A 14,166-nucleotide genomic window follows, 5' to 3' on the forward strand; every position below is an offset into this window, starting at 1 on the left:
GGTTATTTTTAAAATTCAATATTTGGAATTTAATTCTGCCTCAGCTACAGGAGCAATAGAAGCCCTTCAAGTGCACGGATAACAAATGCACGAAGCTGTTTTTAATCTGCTTCTGAAAACCAGAGGAGGGCTTATCCACACCCATCAGAAGGCTACCGTAGCTGCTCGGGGCGCTGTGGCCGCCCCTCCTCATGCCGGGCCTGCCTCTGCCGGGCCATCTCTTGTGCCAGAAGCTGCTGCTGCTGCTGCTGCTGCCTCAGCAAGTGTCCCTGCAGCCGCTGCTGGTGCAGGGCCTCCTGGTGCTGTCTCAGCTGCTGGGCCTCCTCTGCGCGCCTCACCGCCAGTCTCTGCTGTTCCAGCTGCTCCTCATACGGAGATCGGAATTTGGTAACGGGCTCTGCTGAAGGACGCACCTGGGGAAAATGAGTTGGAGTTGAGCAAAAGCAGTCGGGTCCTCTGAACTCTCCCTTCATTTGTTTCTCATGACAAACTCGGGAGGCCGGGTTGGTGCATGAATACCTCTCTGTCTGGTGAACAGCGACGACACATGACATCCAAGGTCACCCAGCGCCAGGACTCCTACTTCCCAACTCCCTGTGAGTCACCCTTGGCTTCTTAGCCACTGTTCCGTCCGACTTACTGGCATTAAGGCCAATTTTCAACGTGCTCCCTCTCAAATGGGAGAGGACAACCAGGAGAAACCAGTGTTGAACCTTAATTAAACTTATGCTCAAAGGCTCTGCTAGAAGCGGAAAACTGGCGACCTCACACTAATTGGGGCAATTTGTGAGCTTGAGGCTAAGACCTAGGGATGCTAATTAACTCTAGCAATGTCTAGACCAATCGCAGGCTCAACAGCAGCAAAAATAAGTGAAATTTCAGATTAGGGTGCAAAAGCAGAGAACCAATTTTATTCCAAGAAACAAAGAATGGCTGAGAACACAGTACCTTCTGATCAAAGGAACAAGTGAGGCAGGAATCCGTAAGCCCCACTCCCACTGAGAGCTCCACCTCTCTCCTCCATCCCCAAGGAGACAATACACAGAGCGGAACTGCTTTGGAAGTAAGCCACGGAGGACACAACACTGGGGGAGGCTTCTTGCGGCTAAGTTGGCAACATTACCAGAGCCCGGCCACAGAGGCTGGCACACCTACTCAGCCCAATGTCTCCCGCAGCCTGAAGGCTTGGAGAGTTCAAGGCCAAGCACTGGTTCAGTTATAAATAAAAGGTGGCCGGTCTCTATGCTAAGACCAGGTAGCCTATTGTTGAGGATCAGCTGAGACAGCGGAAGAAAGGGACCTAGCTGCATTCAGTGTTGTTTTAAAGTTCTTTTAAAGTACTGTTTATAAAAATAATGAATGATGTGTCTAAATCTCACTTAAGGGAGAGGGGAGTGCTCAGTAGGGGGAGTCTGAGCAGAGGTTAAAGATGCTTACCTAGTGGAGTATCCTTAAGTGATTAGCGTTTTGATCACTTAAGGCAGTGGTTCTCAACCTTGGCTGCACATAAGAATCACCTGGGAATCTTTTTAAAATCCTGATTTCTGGGCCTCATCCTCCGGAAATTCTGTTTCTTCGTTACTAATGTTGTGGCCCCCACCCCATAACAAAGAAACAGAATTTCTGGAGGATGAGGTCCAGAAATCAGGATTTTAAAAAGATTCCCAGGTGATTCTAATGTGCAGCCAAGGTTGAGAACCACTGACTTAAGGTGAATGGGCTAAAGCCAGCATACACCTGGGAGTACATGAGCAGGGAGAAGAGACCTTTGATCATAGCAAATCAAGATGACCACAGGACTTGAGCACATACTGGAAAGGTGCCCAGGCAGGTGCTCATCTCTGAGGCTTTGTAAAAGGGACATGAGCGCACGTTTCCTGTACTGTGGACACACAGCACAGACACAGACCAGCAGCTCTATCTCTTTTCTCCAAAGAGTTTTCTTAGGTGTGTAAGTAGCTTTACTTTAACATTACGAAGGATAAGTTAAGTATATGCATGTAGCACTGAGTCAAGTCACATTTTTATTTTAGAGACTGCCATATATGGAAGCTTTTTTCTTTAAAATCAAAGCCACGCCCCCATCCCCCGGCAGGCAAACCTAAAGGGAGCCCACCTGCAGGGGAGGCCCTCCTACCTCTGCGTGAGCGTGCCCTTCCCTGCCATCTTCTCTCTGTTCCCGCTGTTCCTTCCACTCCCGGTCCTGCTCCTCTGGGGATGGGTCGTGTTCCTCCTCCAGACGTTCCGCCTGCCCCACCTGCTCCATTGCCTCCTCCTCCAGGGCCTTCCTTTGTTCCTCTTCCACCTGGTGCCCCTCGGGCTCCCTGGCTTCCGCCTGTGGCTGGTGGAGCTCTGCTGCCTGAAGTTCGGCCCCCTTCTGAGAGGGAGCATCATGTTTTGTTTCCTCTGTTCTTCCAGCCACGGCTCCATGATTCTGCCACGCATCACTGTTTCGAGACACCTAGGCCAAGCACAACCCTGGAAATGACACTCTTCTCTTTTGAAAGGAGTGACATTATTTCTTTATAACCATGTCTATGGGGTTACAACATGGGCACAATCCTGGAGTCTAGACATACACAGTCCTGACTCAAAAGTATGGCTGCAGTGAACGCTCCTCACTGCGTAAGCTCACCTATAAAACAGATCAGAAGCAAATTTCATCTGGGGAAGAACAGCAGATAACCTGAAAGGACACTCTGTAAGTGGCCGCATCTCAGCGGCAATCTAGCCTCCGTTTTTCCTTAAAATAAAACGGGGGGAAAAACTTCAAGGGATGAAACGTGGACATACTTCCCTCCCATGTAAATTCTGTCTTAAGTAAGGATTTGAAAAGAAAAGGATGAGATGAAGCAGAGGATGAGCGGGGTTTGTTTTGTATTAGCTAACAGAAAAAGAGAACGCCTTCACTCACGGGCATCCCTGCTAGCTAAAAACAGCGCCCATCACACCAGACACAATATAACCTTTTTAAGGTATTAAGTGGTGTCTCTTTGTAAACCAGAGGAAGGCTTTTGTATTTTGCACTGTTAATACAGAAAACTCTGAATAACAACAACAAGTCTAAATAGTACCCCTCTTCTAAAAGTAATTTATTTAAATCTGTTTTCCCTGCACGTTTCAGAAATTTCTATATGATCTTCATTACTTAGAGCAGAGGGCGAAATGGAGATGACAGAACATCAATAGGAGCATCTGTCACTCCTCTCCCCACCTCTTTCTTTACCAGAAAAAATACCTTCTTTGGTGAGATTGCTCTCCCGTAACTGAAATAAATGTGAAGGCCTCTTCATAAAGTAGCAGGAATATAAGTGGAAAACTGGGTTGTATGAATAAATAAATAAATAAACAAACCTGGGAGAAAAGTCCTTTCTTGGACATCTGAGGGCAACATTTGGAGATGTGCATTTTGCCAACCCGTCTGACAAGGGGGATGTACTACTGCCCTGGTTTTATTTCTCTCAAGAGCACTAAGTGCTCTCAAATGCTTAGTCATCTACCTCCACACTATTCCTGTGAGAAAGGTCTGAGCAGAAAACATCTGTCTTCAGTCCACAGGTGGGAACACAGAAGCTCTGAGTCGTTAAAAGATTCATCTGACAGACTGTGAGCCAAACTAGGGCCGAGAATAAAACCGATTCCCAGCCAGGGATCTGGTCACGTTTCCATAAATTAGTAGTAACCTGAGACGCAGACAGAGAACAAGGGTCCAGGAGGACACAGGGACTGCAGACCCGTCACTCAGTTACTCCTCTCAGATGGGAATGCGGGCGAGCCTGCTCAAACGCTCACTGTTAGCAGCTGTGTCCGGAGAAAGATCACCACCCTGTCCCTGCTGGTCACACCTGTGACTGCAAAGTCAACTTGTAAGATTTAATGATTAGGGTGACACTACTTTTGAGGTCCTGGTTGGAAGATCGTTTTAAGCAAGGTTTAGTTTTCCTGAAGAACCAGAAGACAAAAAAGCCGATCCTGACACTAGCACTCATACCCTTGGTCATTTCCAAAAATGAGAAACCTTAAATTCTCAGGCCATGGCAGCTCCTTTCAAACAAATAAACCCACATGAAGAAAGGCAGAGCCACTGTGTCTTTCCCAGAAAGCATTGCAGTCGTTCTCAAAGTTTGCTCCCAGCCCAGCAATTCCTCAGTGTGGCTCAGTGGTTGAGCATTGACCTATGAACCAGGAGGTCGTGGTTCGATTCCTGGTCAGGGCACGTGCCCGGGTTGTGGGCTAGATCCCCAGTGTGGTGCATGCAGGAGGCAGCCAATCAATGATTCTCTGTCATCATTGATGTTTCTATCTTTCTGTCCCTCTCTCTTCCTTTCTGAAATGAGGAGGAAGAGGAGGAGGGGAAGGAGGAGGAGGAGGAGGGAAAGGAGGAGGAGGAGGAGGAGGAGGAGGAGGAGGAGGAGGAGGAGAAACGCAAATCCTCAGGCCTCACTCTCAATTACCTGAATCTGAACCCTGGCCTGGGCCCAGCCACCAGTGTATTAACAGCCCTGCTGGGGGCTCTGACATACACTGTGATCTGAGAACCACTGCTGTGCAGTAAGCGCAATTCACCTGGTAACAGCCTGACAGGGACAGGGGCCTGACCTCGGCTTACCAGCCCCTTACCTCCTGTGGCTCCCGGGCTGCATTCTCCCGTGCTGTGGTGTCGCCTTGTGGGGAATGTGCCACCTGTGTAACACTTGGCTGCTCTGCCGGTTCTGCTCTTCGAAAGCTGGGAATCCTATTCAGAGTATCCTTCAGCTGTTTATATTCTGCAACTTGAGTCTGCATAGCAATTGCACAGTTGGAAGAGAGCAAAAAGATATCACTCGCGGATGGGCGCTAGGGTTCACTGGAAGACTCGACAAAAATATTATACCTAAATACAAGTTGGAAAAAATATGAAGGTTGTTTCCATGCATTAGCTATTCTTATTTGTACATGCTTAATAACCTTTTTAAAGCACATGCAAATTAGAATTAGAGTTACAGGGAACAGAGAAAAAAATATCAAAGATAGATGTTAGTTTCCCATGCAACATTAAACAGTCAGAATTTTTATAAATAATTTCCTAGTATAAATATCATTATTAGAAGACACATATGCAATCAGTTTTATAGCATCTACAAATCTATTAAAAATTCACATAATTATAAACACAGGTACAGATATATTTTTCAAGTGATATTTTTCAGTGGAAAGGAATAAGTTTAAGATAAGTAACTGAATATACTAGTGTATATATATATATAATCACTCAGGCCACTCTCTTTTTGCTCAAATAGGGTCCCATGCTTGCCAAAACACTTCCAGTATTATGTATTGTGCTCTGCGGTCTTTGGAAAGAAACAGCACAAATATGAAGTGAGGCTGGATTTTTATTCCTCAATTCTGAATGTATTTTTCTTTTAAATAAACTGATAAACGCACTAATGCAGATATAAAAAAGAATATACCTTCTAGATATATTTGTGTGTATATGTGGTGGGGTATATATGTGCACAATTATTTTTAATAGAAGGAGCTAAAACGGCAGGAAAAAAAATCACACCTTAACTAAGAAAACGAATAGACACTATTTATACTTAGCTCATCCTATGCACCAACACTGTTACCCTAAAACAGAAAGGCTGTGTGTCCAAACACACATGTACAGACACACAAAACACAGACATCTTTTTCTGAACAAGCCTCCCAGACGGGGCCGCCTCGCTCAGGGTACACAGCAGAAGCAGGCGCTGGAGACAAGAACCCGCTGGTGCTCGTGTTGCCAAAGCATCTGCATGGTGCTTCCTACCCCAGGGAGGAGGCGTCTTTCTGCCGCTCTCTAATTCACACAAAGGGGGCGGGCGCACAGAGGGGCAAATGGTGATGGGGATACAATAAAATCAAATAAGGTGCCCTAGCCAGTTTGGCTCAGTGGATAGAGTCGGGCTGAGGACTGAAGGGTCCCGGGTTTGATTCTGGTCGGGGGCACATGCGCGGGTTGTGGGCTCCATCCCCAGTGCGGGGCGTGCAGGAGGCAGCCAATCAATAATTCTCTCTCTTCATTGATGTTTCTCTCTCTCTCTCCCCCTTCCTCTCTGAAATCAATAAAAAATAAAATAAAATAAAAATGAGGTGAAGAAGTCTGCTTGCTAAGTCTGTCTCACCGGAGTGCTTCTTTATCATTTGTACAAAGGTGTGCCATTCGGCTAACAGGGGCCCTCAGCCCAGAAATCTACCACAACCCTTGCCAACCAACTTTGAAGGTCAAAGAACAAAACAAGCGACATCCACATAGAGATACTTTTAATATTTTAAGGTAAATATGGAGGAATACACAAACCTTCATTCTAGCCTTTCTTCCTTCTCTTCCTCCTAAATATATAATTTTTGATGGCACTAATGCTGTGGTTCTCAAACATTAATGTGCATTAGGGCTCATGGGAGGGTCAGGTTAAAAGTGCAGGCTCCGGGACACACCATACTATACTTGTAATAATTTTATAAAGAGAAAAAATAATATATGGTCTCCTAGTAAGTGGAGAGGGTTGGTTTTCCTTTGCCCTTTCCTCTTAATTCTTCCAGGAGAAGAAAAGGGAAGACCTCATGATTGAAAAGCCATAATGACTGAGCCAGCCAAACCCATTCTTCACTTCTGCTAGTGAACCGCTCCGTATGGCGTTGCCTTAATAAGCTGTCCAACACCAGTGCTTGTCTATTTGTTCATCCAGTAACATCTGAGAGGGTCTGCTGTGTGCCGGGGACTGCTCTAGGCTCTGAACAAATGCAACTTATAACTCTTGTTTTTCCTTCTCTATTGATATGAGATCTCTTATTTCTGTCATTTCACCAACAACACATCAGCCCAGTCCCAAAAGGAGTGTGTGACGACTGATATGCTGGCAGCAAGGAAGGGAGGAATGAAATAGTCTGACAATAATTTATTTAGGTAGCTCATATTCTCAAAATCCTATAAATTCTAAAGCAGGAGTCAACACAGGTCAGACAGTGGCAAGAGACCATATGTACGGAATAACTTCTATGATTTAAACAATGAGAATGGAAGGGCTGACGCAGGGTAGAAACAGTCATGTGAGCTACAAAATCAGTGCAAAAAAATAGTCAAAGGTTTATTTAATATTCTCTTGATTGAATTTTGAAAGCATGCATGATCTTCAGGGTTAGGATAGCTTGGTCCTAAGGAACTCGCTGAAGATTGGCTTTTAGGAGACTACATGCACAGAGGAATTCGGAAATGTTAAGCAGACTTGAAAAAAAAAGAACCAAAAGAGGCTGCTACTCTTCTAACCTGTGCAGCCGCTAGTGCACTCTTGTGGTCTTCCAAAGTCACTACAAGATGTTCATGCTCGGTGAGTAAATTCTTATGCTGTTGCTACACAAAAAAGAATTTTACATGTTGAGTTTTAACATTCTAAGGCAAATTCTTTTTTGGCTGACAGTGGGATGACCACCCAAACATTGCTTGCTTGCCTATTTGTTTATTTCTTTGTTTGTTGTCACAGCATTTGTTAAGTTTCAAAATCGCTGTAGAGAGACGACTATGATTTAAGGCACTATTCCAAAATCTAGAATGTGCTACCCAAATATCATAATCATTGACAAGGAAATCAAAACTGAAGGAACAAATCTTTCAATATTAATAAACCTTTGTTGATAAAAAAAAAAGCGTATTAAAATGCAACCATGTAGCAAAAGAATCATTTCAGTACTGATGAAAATGTTTGGATTTTCAGACCATCTTTTTTTTAGCTTACGATGCAGCAGTGGTGAAAGTATTGGGCACACTCCAGTTTATGCAAAGCCCCAATTAAACAGTGTGGATTTGTAGAGCAGGTCAATCATGGAATGACTTTTAAATCATTCCACAAGTAAATCAGGCAGACACTAAACTGTCAAATGCATGGTTAGATGTTTACCTTGACATCTTGAAGCTGTGTATGGATGTCCTGGTGTGCTTTCCTTAGCTGTCTATTCTCTTCTCTCAAATTGTACACAGTCTCTATTTTAGAAAAAGAAAAATCACACATAAAGCCTGAGAATTTTTAGGCTTTTGATTCTACTATTTTCATATCTAAAGCTTTACATAACTTGTTTTAAGATTTATTTTGAACTTTAACAATATAATATTCCAAGTCAACAGAAATTATACTGTTAGGGCATGGATTCAGTTGGCTATCCCAATACAATCTGCTTCAGTAGTTTAAATACGTGTAAACAGGTTATACACTGTAGAAGTAAAGAATGTTTGATTACTCGAGAGTTAAAGATGAAATATTTCTGTTAATAAGCAAGCCCTTAGGAATAAAATGTGATGGGCAGGGGTGGTCTCTTTAGAAATTTAGGACACAGTTATCAAAAAGCACAAACCCTATTTCTCAGAGCATGAAACATTTCTACTGCTCCAAAAGGCATTTCAACATAAAGGGAACTCAAGAAATAAGAGACAGAGAAATTTTCACTTACCTGTTGAAAATTCTAAGTACATTTTTGTTCTCCTACCATTGAGTACTTGACTGATCCAAATTCTCTGTTCCAGGGAAGTTTTTCCCAGGGTGAGACAATAGCAATCATAGTGAAGTCCTAAAACATCCCCAATCTTATGCCCTAATATTCAGGATACAGCCTTAGCAACTTACAGAGTCTAGACCTACTGCTCTTACCTCCTTGGCAATTCTCTCACATCCTGTATCTGGACATCAGATGTTATAAATTGGCAGCCACAATGACTATTATTTTTTTGTTGCTGCAATGTTGGCTTATGTATCGCCCACATCTGAATAGTCATTACTATTTACAAAATCAAGACTTTGGGTCTAAAAAAACCTGCAACACTAGGCCGATTCTCACGTGCAATGCTCAGTGAAAGCTGGGCAGTGGGAGGCTGACCATATAATTCATGTTCTAAGAGGAGACACTGGGACAGCAGACGCCAACTGGACTATGCTGAGCAAACTGCCCCTCGGTGGCAGCCACCCGCCTGCAGACAAACCCTGACTCTCCCATGTGGCACATGGCACCGAAGGGAAGTGCCAGTCACCAGCATTCAACACCTTTTCTGTCCATCTTCACTCCTTAGGAGTCCCTGCTGTCTCCTGGGCATTGGATTTGTGACTGGTCTGGGGGAGAGATCGACAACAAGGTGGGGAATGTGGCCAGGGATTGGTTTGTCTGTCTACATCTGCAGTTCTCAACCTGTGGGTCGCGACCCCTCTGGCGGTCGAACGACCCTTTCACAGGGGTCGCCTAAGACCATCCTGCATATCAAATATTTACATTACAATTCATAACAGTAGCAACATTACAGTTATGAAGTAGCAACGAAAATAATTTTATGGTTGGCTCACAACATGAGGAACTGTATTTAAAGGGCCAGAAGGTTGAGAACCACTGGTCTACATGGAATAATGGATTTTCTCAACGACCACTGATGATCCAAGGGGACCATAAACGTGTCCCTGGCTGGATGGGACTTCAGTCTACACACATAGGAACACACACACTTGAAGTACCCACACTTTGCTAGATTGTAAAGCACTTACAGACTATAAACTCAATGGCAGGGGCGCCCATGCTTCTGCTGTATTAGCCAGCCTCAACTTCTTCATTTGTTAAATTAGGCTCAACAGGATGCCTGCCTCACAGGTTGTTAGGAGAATTAAATAAGGTAACTGCATGAAGAGTCTCACCTTGGTTCCCGCACATGGTAAACATCTGTTGAGTGACAGCTATTATGATGATGCAAATGAAAAGAATAATTATCTAAGCTTATACGCTATCAGCTCATCTCCCCAGGAATTCCAAATTCTCTCCTCTAGACTACAAAGACCATTTCACTACACACCTTAGTTTGCCACTACTGAGCTGCATCTATCCCTTTAACTTACTAGCCCAAGCTTTATCAAAGATCATAATCAAACAAAACTGCTGGTGTGAAAATTACTTACAAAAGTGTCATCAGGGTGTTGTCACACTCTGTTGGTTAAGATCTCTTTGAGAAATTTTCCCCAAAAATTAATTGGTAGCAGAGTGTTTCTTTCTTTCTCTCTTTCTCTCTCTCTCTCTCTCTCTCTCTCTCCTCCCCCCCCCCCCCCCCCCGCCGTGCTCTCACTTTGTCTCTGTGGCTCCCCACCCCCAAGGTATCAGGATATTCTCTCTTTCTAACAAGAATCTCTATAGCTTTCCATATTTCCCCTATTGTCCTAGGTGCCAGAAAGATCAGGCTCCAATTATCTTAGTAGGCAGAACTCACATACGTGTCCGCCTATTTTCCATGGTTCTTATTTCTTACTTCTATATATAATTTGTTAAAACTGTACTACACATGGATTTTGTTTCAAAGAAAGAGGTAAATACAGAGTAGACATAAGAAAACCTGCCCTTTAGGGATACTGCTAAAATTATATGAACTAGTTATGTAAAGTGTGCCAAGCACAGGTCAGGCACCTATGAAATTTTATTTCTTTTTCCTTAAAGAATCTACTTATTTATTATCAGTGTAATTTAATATATTTACTCAGCTTAGCTCAGTGTATCCACTATGCCAAAGTCTCTTCCCTCAACACTGAAAGATATGGCTTCCCAGGGCGGGGAAAGTGCTTTCTGACAGGGAGTCCAACCATGCGGCCCACAACAAATATTGTTGCGGCCCAGCCAATGGTATGTAAGAAATGTTTTAATAAAAATTTCATAACTTAATTTTTATAATATCCTGATATATATAATCCTATCTAATAACAGACAAACATGGTAATTGACCATACCTTCGCTACGCCTCCCATTGGCTAATCAGCACGATATGCAAATTAACCACCAACAAAGATGGCAGCTAATTTGCATACTGCAGACAGGGCAGGACAGCGCTATCTGGCCTGCCCTGCAGCCATCCGGGCCTGCTATCTGCGACCCGGGACGGCGGGCGTCCGTGTGCAACCCAACCCGGGGTGGCGCCCCAACCCCCGGATCAGCCCTGTCGTGTGCGCGACCCAGGGAGGCGGGGCAGGCACCGAGGGATCAGGCCTGCCATCTGCCACCCAGGGAGCGGACCTAAGCCAGCAGGTGATTATCTCCTGAGGGGTCCCAGACTGTGAGAGGGCACAAGTGGGGCTGAGGGAAACCCTCCCCTCCCCCCCAGCCAGTGCACAAATTTTTGTGCACCGGGCCTCTAGTTATTAATAACGAACTAACGTTTGCTAATGACTGATTTCTATAATCATGTTGCATTCATTTCCCTTATGCGCCTTACGCTCAGTCGCACCATTTCTCTCCACTAATACCAGCAGCGAATATTTGCATTATGCTTATTAATTTGTGCAGTTATTCAGTGTCTGGTAAGTTAAAGTGCAAGAAAAAATATTTTGTATTAAAATGTTCTATTATTTTATGTTAACAATTATTTATTTCAGCCCTTTGTATTCAGCATGTCTCAATCAAAATAAACCTATGTTTCTATGAAAATTGAAGCTTTTGTGTTTTGTGGCCCACATAAACTTAAACCTTGTTTATTTGGCCCTTAGCCTTTGAGTTTGACATGCTTGCTTTACACTATTTCTGTGAGGGCTTCTGTACTCAGTCTTTCTTCCTTCGTTTGGTTATTATTATTATTATTACTAGAGGCCCAGTGCATGAAATTTGTGCATGGGTAGGTCCCTAGGTCTGGCCGGTGATCAGGGCTAATTGGGGCCTTCCAGCTGCCAGCTGGGGGCCTTCCTTTCCCTGCTACCAGCTGCCAGCTGGGGCCTTCCTTCGTTCCGCACCGTCCCCTGGTCGTCAGCGCATGTTATAGCAAGTGATAGAACTCCCAGTCTCCCGGTCGAACTCCCGTGGGGACACTTTGCATATATTAGCCTTTTATATATATACTAGGGGCCCGGTGCACGAAATTCGTGCACTGGGTGTGTGTGTGGGGGGGGAGTGTCCCTCAGCCCAGCCTGCCCCTTCTCACATACTGGGAGCCCTCAGGCGTTAACCCCCATCACCCTCCAATCGCAGGATCGGCCCCTTGCCCAGGCCTGACGCCTCTGTCAGAGGCATCAGGCCTGGGCAGGGGACCCTCATTTCCCCCCATCACTGGTTCTGCCCCCAACCCAGGCCTGAGGCCTCTGGCCCAGGAATCATGCCTGGGCAGGGGACCCCCATCTCCGTCTGATCGCTTGCTCCACCCCCCGCCCAAGCCTGACGCCTCTGACCCAGGCTTCAGGCCTGGGCAAGGGGACCATCATATCCCCCCAATCCCCGGCTCCGCCCCCCACCCAGGCCTGATGCCTCAGCCAGAGGAGTTGACCCTCCGATCACCAATCACCGGATCGGCCCCTTGACCAGTCCTGAGGCCTCCGGCAGAGGTGTCAGGCCTGGGCAGGGGACCCCCAGCTCCCCGCGGTTGCAGGCTCCGCCCCTGCCCAGGCCTAACGCCTCTGGCCTAGGCGTCCGGCCCGGGCAGCGGGGACCCGCAGCTGCAGCGGCCCCGCGATCGTGGGCTTCGCTTTAGGCCCAGGCAAGGGACCCCTAGCTCCTGGGACTGCCAGCTTCGACCGTGCCCAGCTCCCATCGCTGGCTCCACCCCTACTTCCTGCTATCACTGGCCAGGGCGGCAAAGGCGCCTGATTCTCCGATCATGGCTGGGGGGCAGGGCAAAGGCGGCCCCCCAGCTCTTAGCTCCCCCCTGGAGCTCCCCAGCTCTTAGCTCCCCCCCCCAGCTCTTAGCTCCCCCCCCAGCTCTTAGCTCCCCCCAGCTCTTAGCTCCCTTCTGCCCCCCAGCTCTTAGCTCCCCCCTGGGTTTCAGATCACTGTCAATGGCAGGGGGCTTCTTCCTGCTTTCCCTTTCGCTTCCCTGCATTGTGCCTACATATGCAAATTAGCCGCCATCTTGTTGGCAGTTAACTGCCAATCATAGTTGGCAGTTAATTTGCATATAGCCCTGATTAGCCAATGAAAAGGGTATCGTCGTACGCCAATTACCATTTTTCTCTTTTATTAGTGTAGATAGATTATTATTATCATCATTATTGTTTTGTATTCCCCCATTCAATCTTGGCTGCCACAATCAGACAGACAGAAAGCGCGAGGACCCTTTTTTCTTGCATCTGCACTGAAACCGTAGCAACAGACAGTAACTGCTCCAGGTCTGTCAAATAGATGCATTGCTGTTTTGTTATCTTAATGACCCCTCCCCACCGGCCACATCACCAACAAGCCAAAGCTCCTACATGTCTACACCTCAAGGGAATCATCTGCTGACACCCAGCCCAACTGTCAAGACCACCTCAACCCTTTGTAATTTGCCTCAGTGGCTACTTAATTCCTCCTACGAGCCTTTTTGTTGTAACTTATTGAAATACTTACAGCCAAAATGTTGCATAAAAACACAAAACACAGAGAGGTTTGCCCTACCAGCGTAGCTCAGTGGTTGAGCATTGGCCTATGAACCAAAAGGTCACGGTTCGATTCCCCATCAGGGCACATGCCTGGGTTGTAGGTCTGATCCACAGTGTGGGGCGTGCAGGAGTCAGCCAATCAATGATTCTCTCTGATCACTGATGTTTCTGTCTCTCTCTTTCCCTCTCCCTTCCTCTCTGAAATAAAAAATATTAAAAAAAAACAAAAAAACACAGAGAGGTCCAAGGTATCCATCACCCACCTTCTCTCAATGACCACCCTGTATATAAATGTAGTGTACTACTCCAAACACCAGGAAGTTGTTTGGCACAAGTACAATTAACTAGACTATAGACCTTACTCAGATTTCACCACTGTTTTTGGAGACACCATGTATTTTTTAAACCATTTTTTCACACTTTGAACTTATTTAAATAGTTTATTTAAATTTAATATTATTTACTATTTATTAATCACTGGATAGGAATTGTAGAATGTGCTACTTCTCATTTCCAAAACTCACGGGCACTTTGAGAAGTGACACATTTTGTTCCATATTACTACGAAAATACCTGATGCTGATGTTGATGGCAATTAAATGTACTGACGGTTTACCACAGACCAACAGCTGTTCTAGGTGCTTTTCATAAGTTATTTAATCCTCACTTCAGCCCTACGAGGCTGATACTGTGTATGAACATCCCAGTTTTACAGATGAGGACAATGAAGCTGGTGGTGATTTCACAACTGGCCCGTGGTCACACAGCTAGTGATTGAAAAGGCCAAGACTCACCA

General features: G+C 45.4%; 1 protein-coding gene across 3 annotated transcripts in view; it reads right to left on the reverse strand.

Annotated features, from left to right (window-relative positions):
• GOLIM4 (golgi integral membrane protein 4) overlaps positions 1-14,166 on the reverse strand; it is a 79,959-nt gene that overhangs the window by 20,460 nt on the left and 45,333 nt on the right. For 2 of the 3 annotated variants that reach the window (XM_081088305.1, XM_081088304.1), the window contains exons 6-10: positions 7,917-7,999; positions 7,289-7,372; positions 4,621-4,779; positions 2,138-2,461; positions 157-413 (exon numbers count right to left, since the gene is read on the reverse strand). In XM_081088305.1, the coding sequence (XP_080944431.1) occupies positions 157-413; positions 2,138-2,461; positions 4,621-4,779; positions 7,289-7,372; positions 7,917-7,999 (907 nt within the window). The remainder of the gene's footprint in view (positions 1-156; positions 414-2,137; positions 2,462-4,620; positions 4,780-7,288; positions 7,373-7,916; positions 8,000-14,166) is intronic. The other variant, XM_081088306.1, reaches the window with a different exon arrangement.

The sequence above is a fragment of the Myotis nattereri genome (assembly GCF_964212035.1).
Source record: "Myotis nattereri genome assembly, chromosome: 3".
Classification (NCBI taxonomy): domain Eukaryota; kingdom Metazoa; phylum Chordata; class Mammalia; order Chiroptera; family Vespertilionidae; genus Myotis; species Myotis nattereri.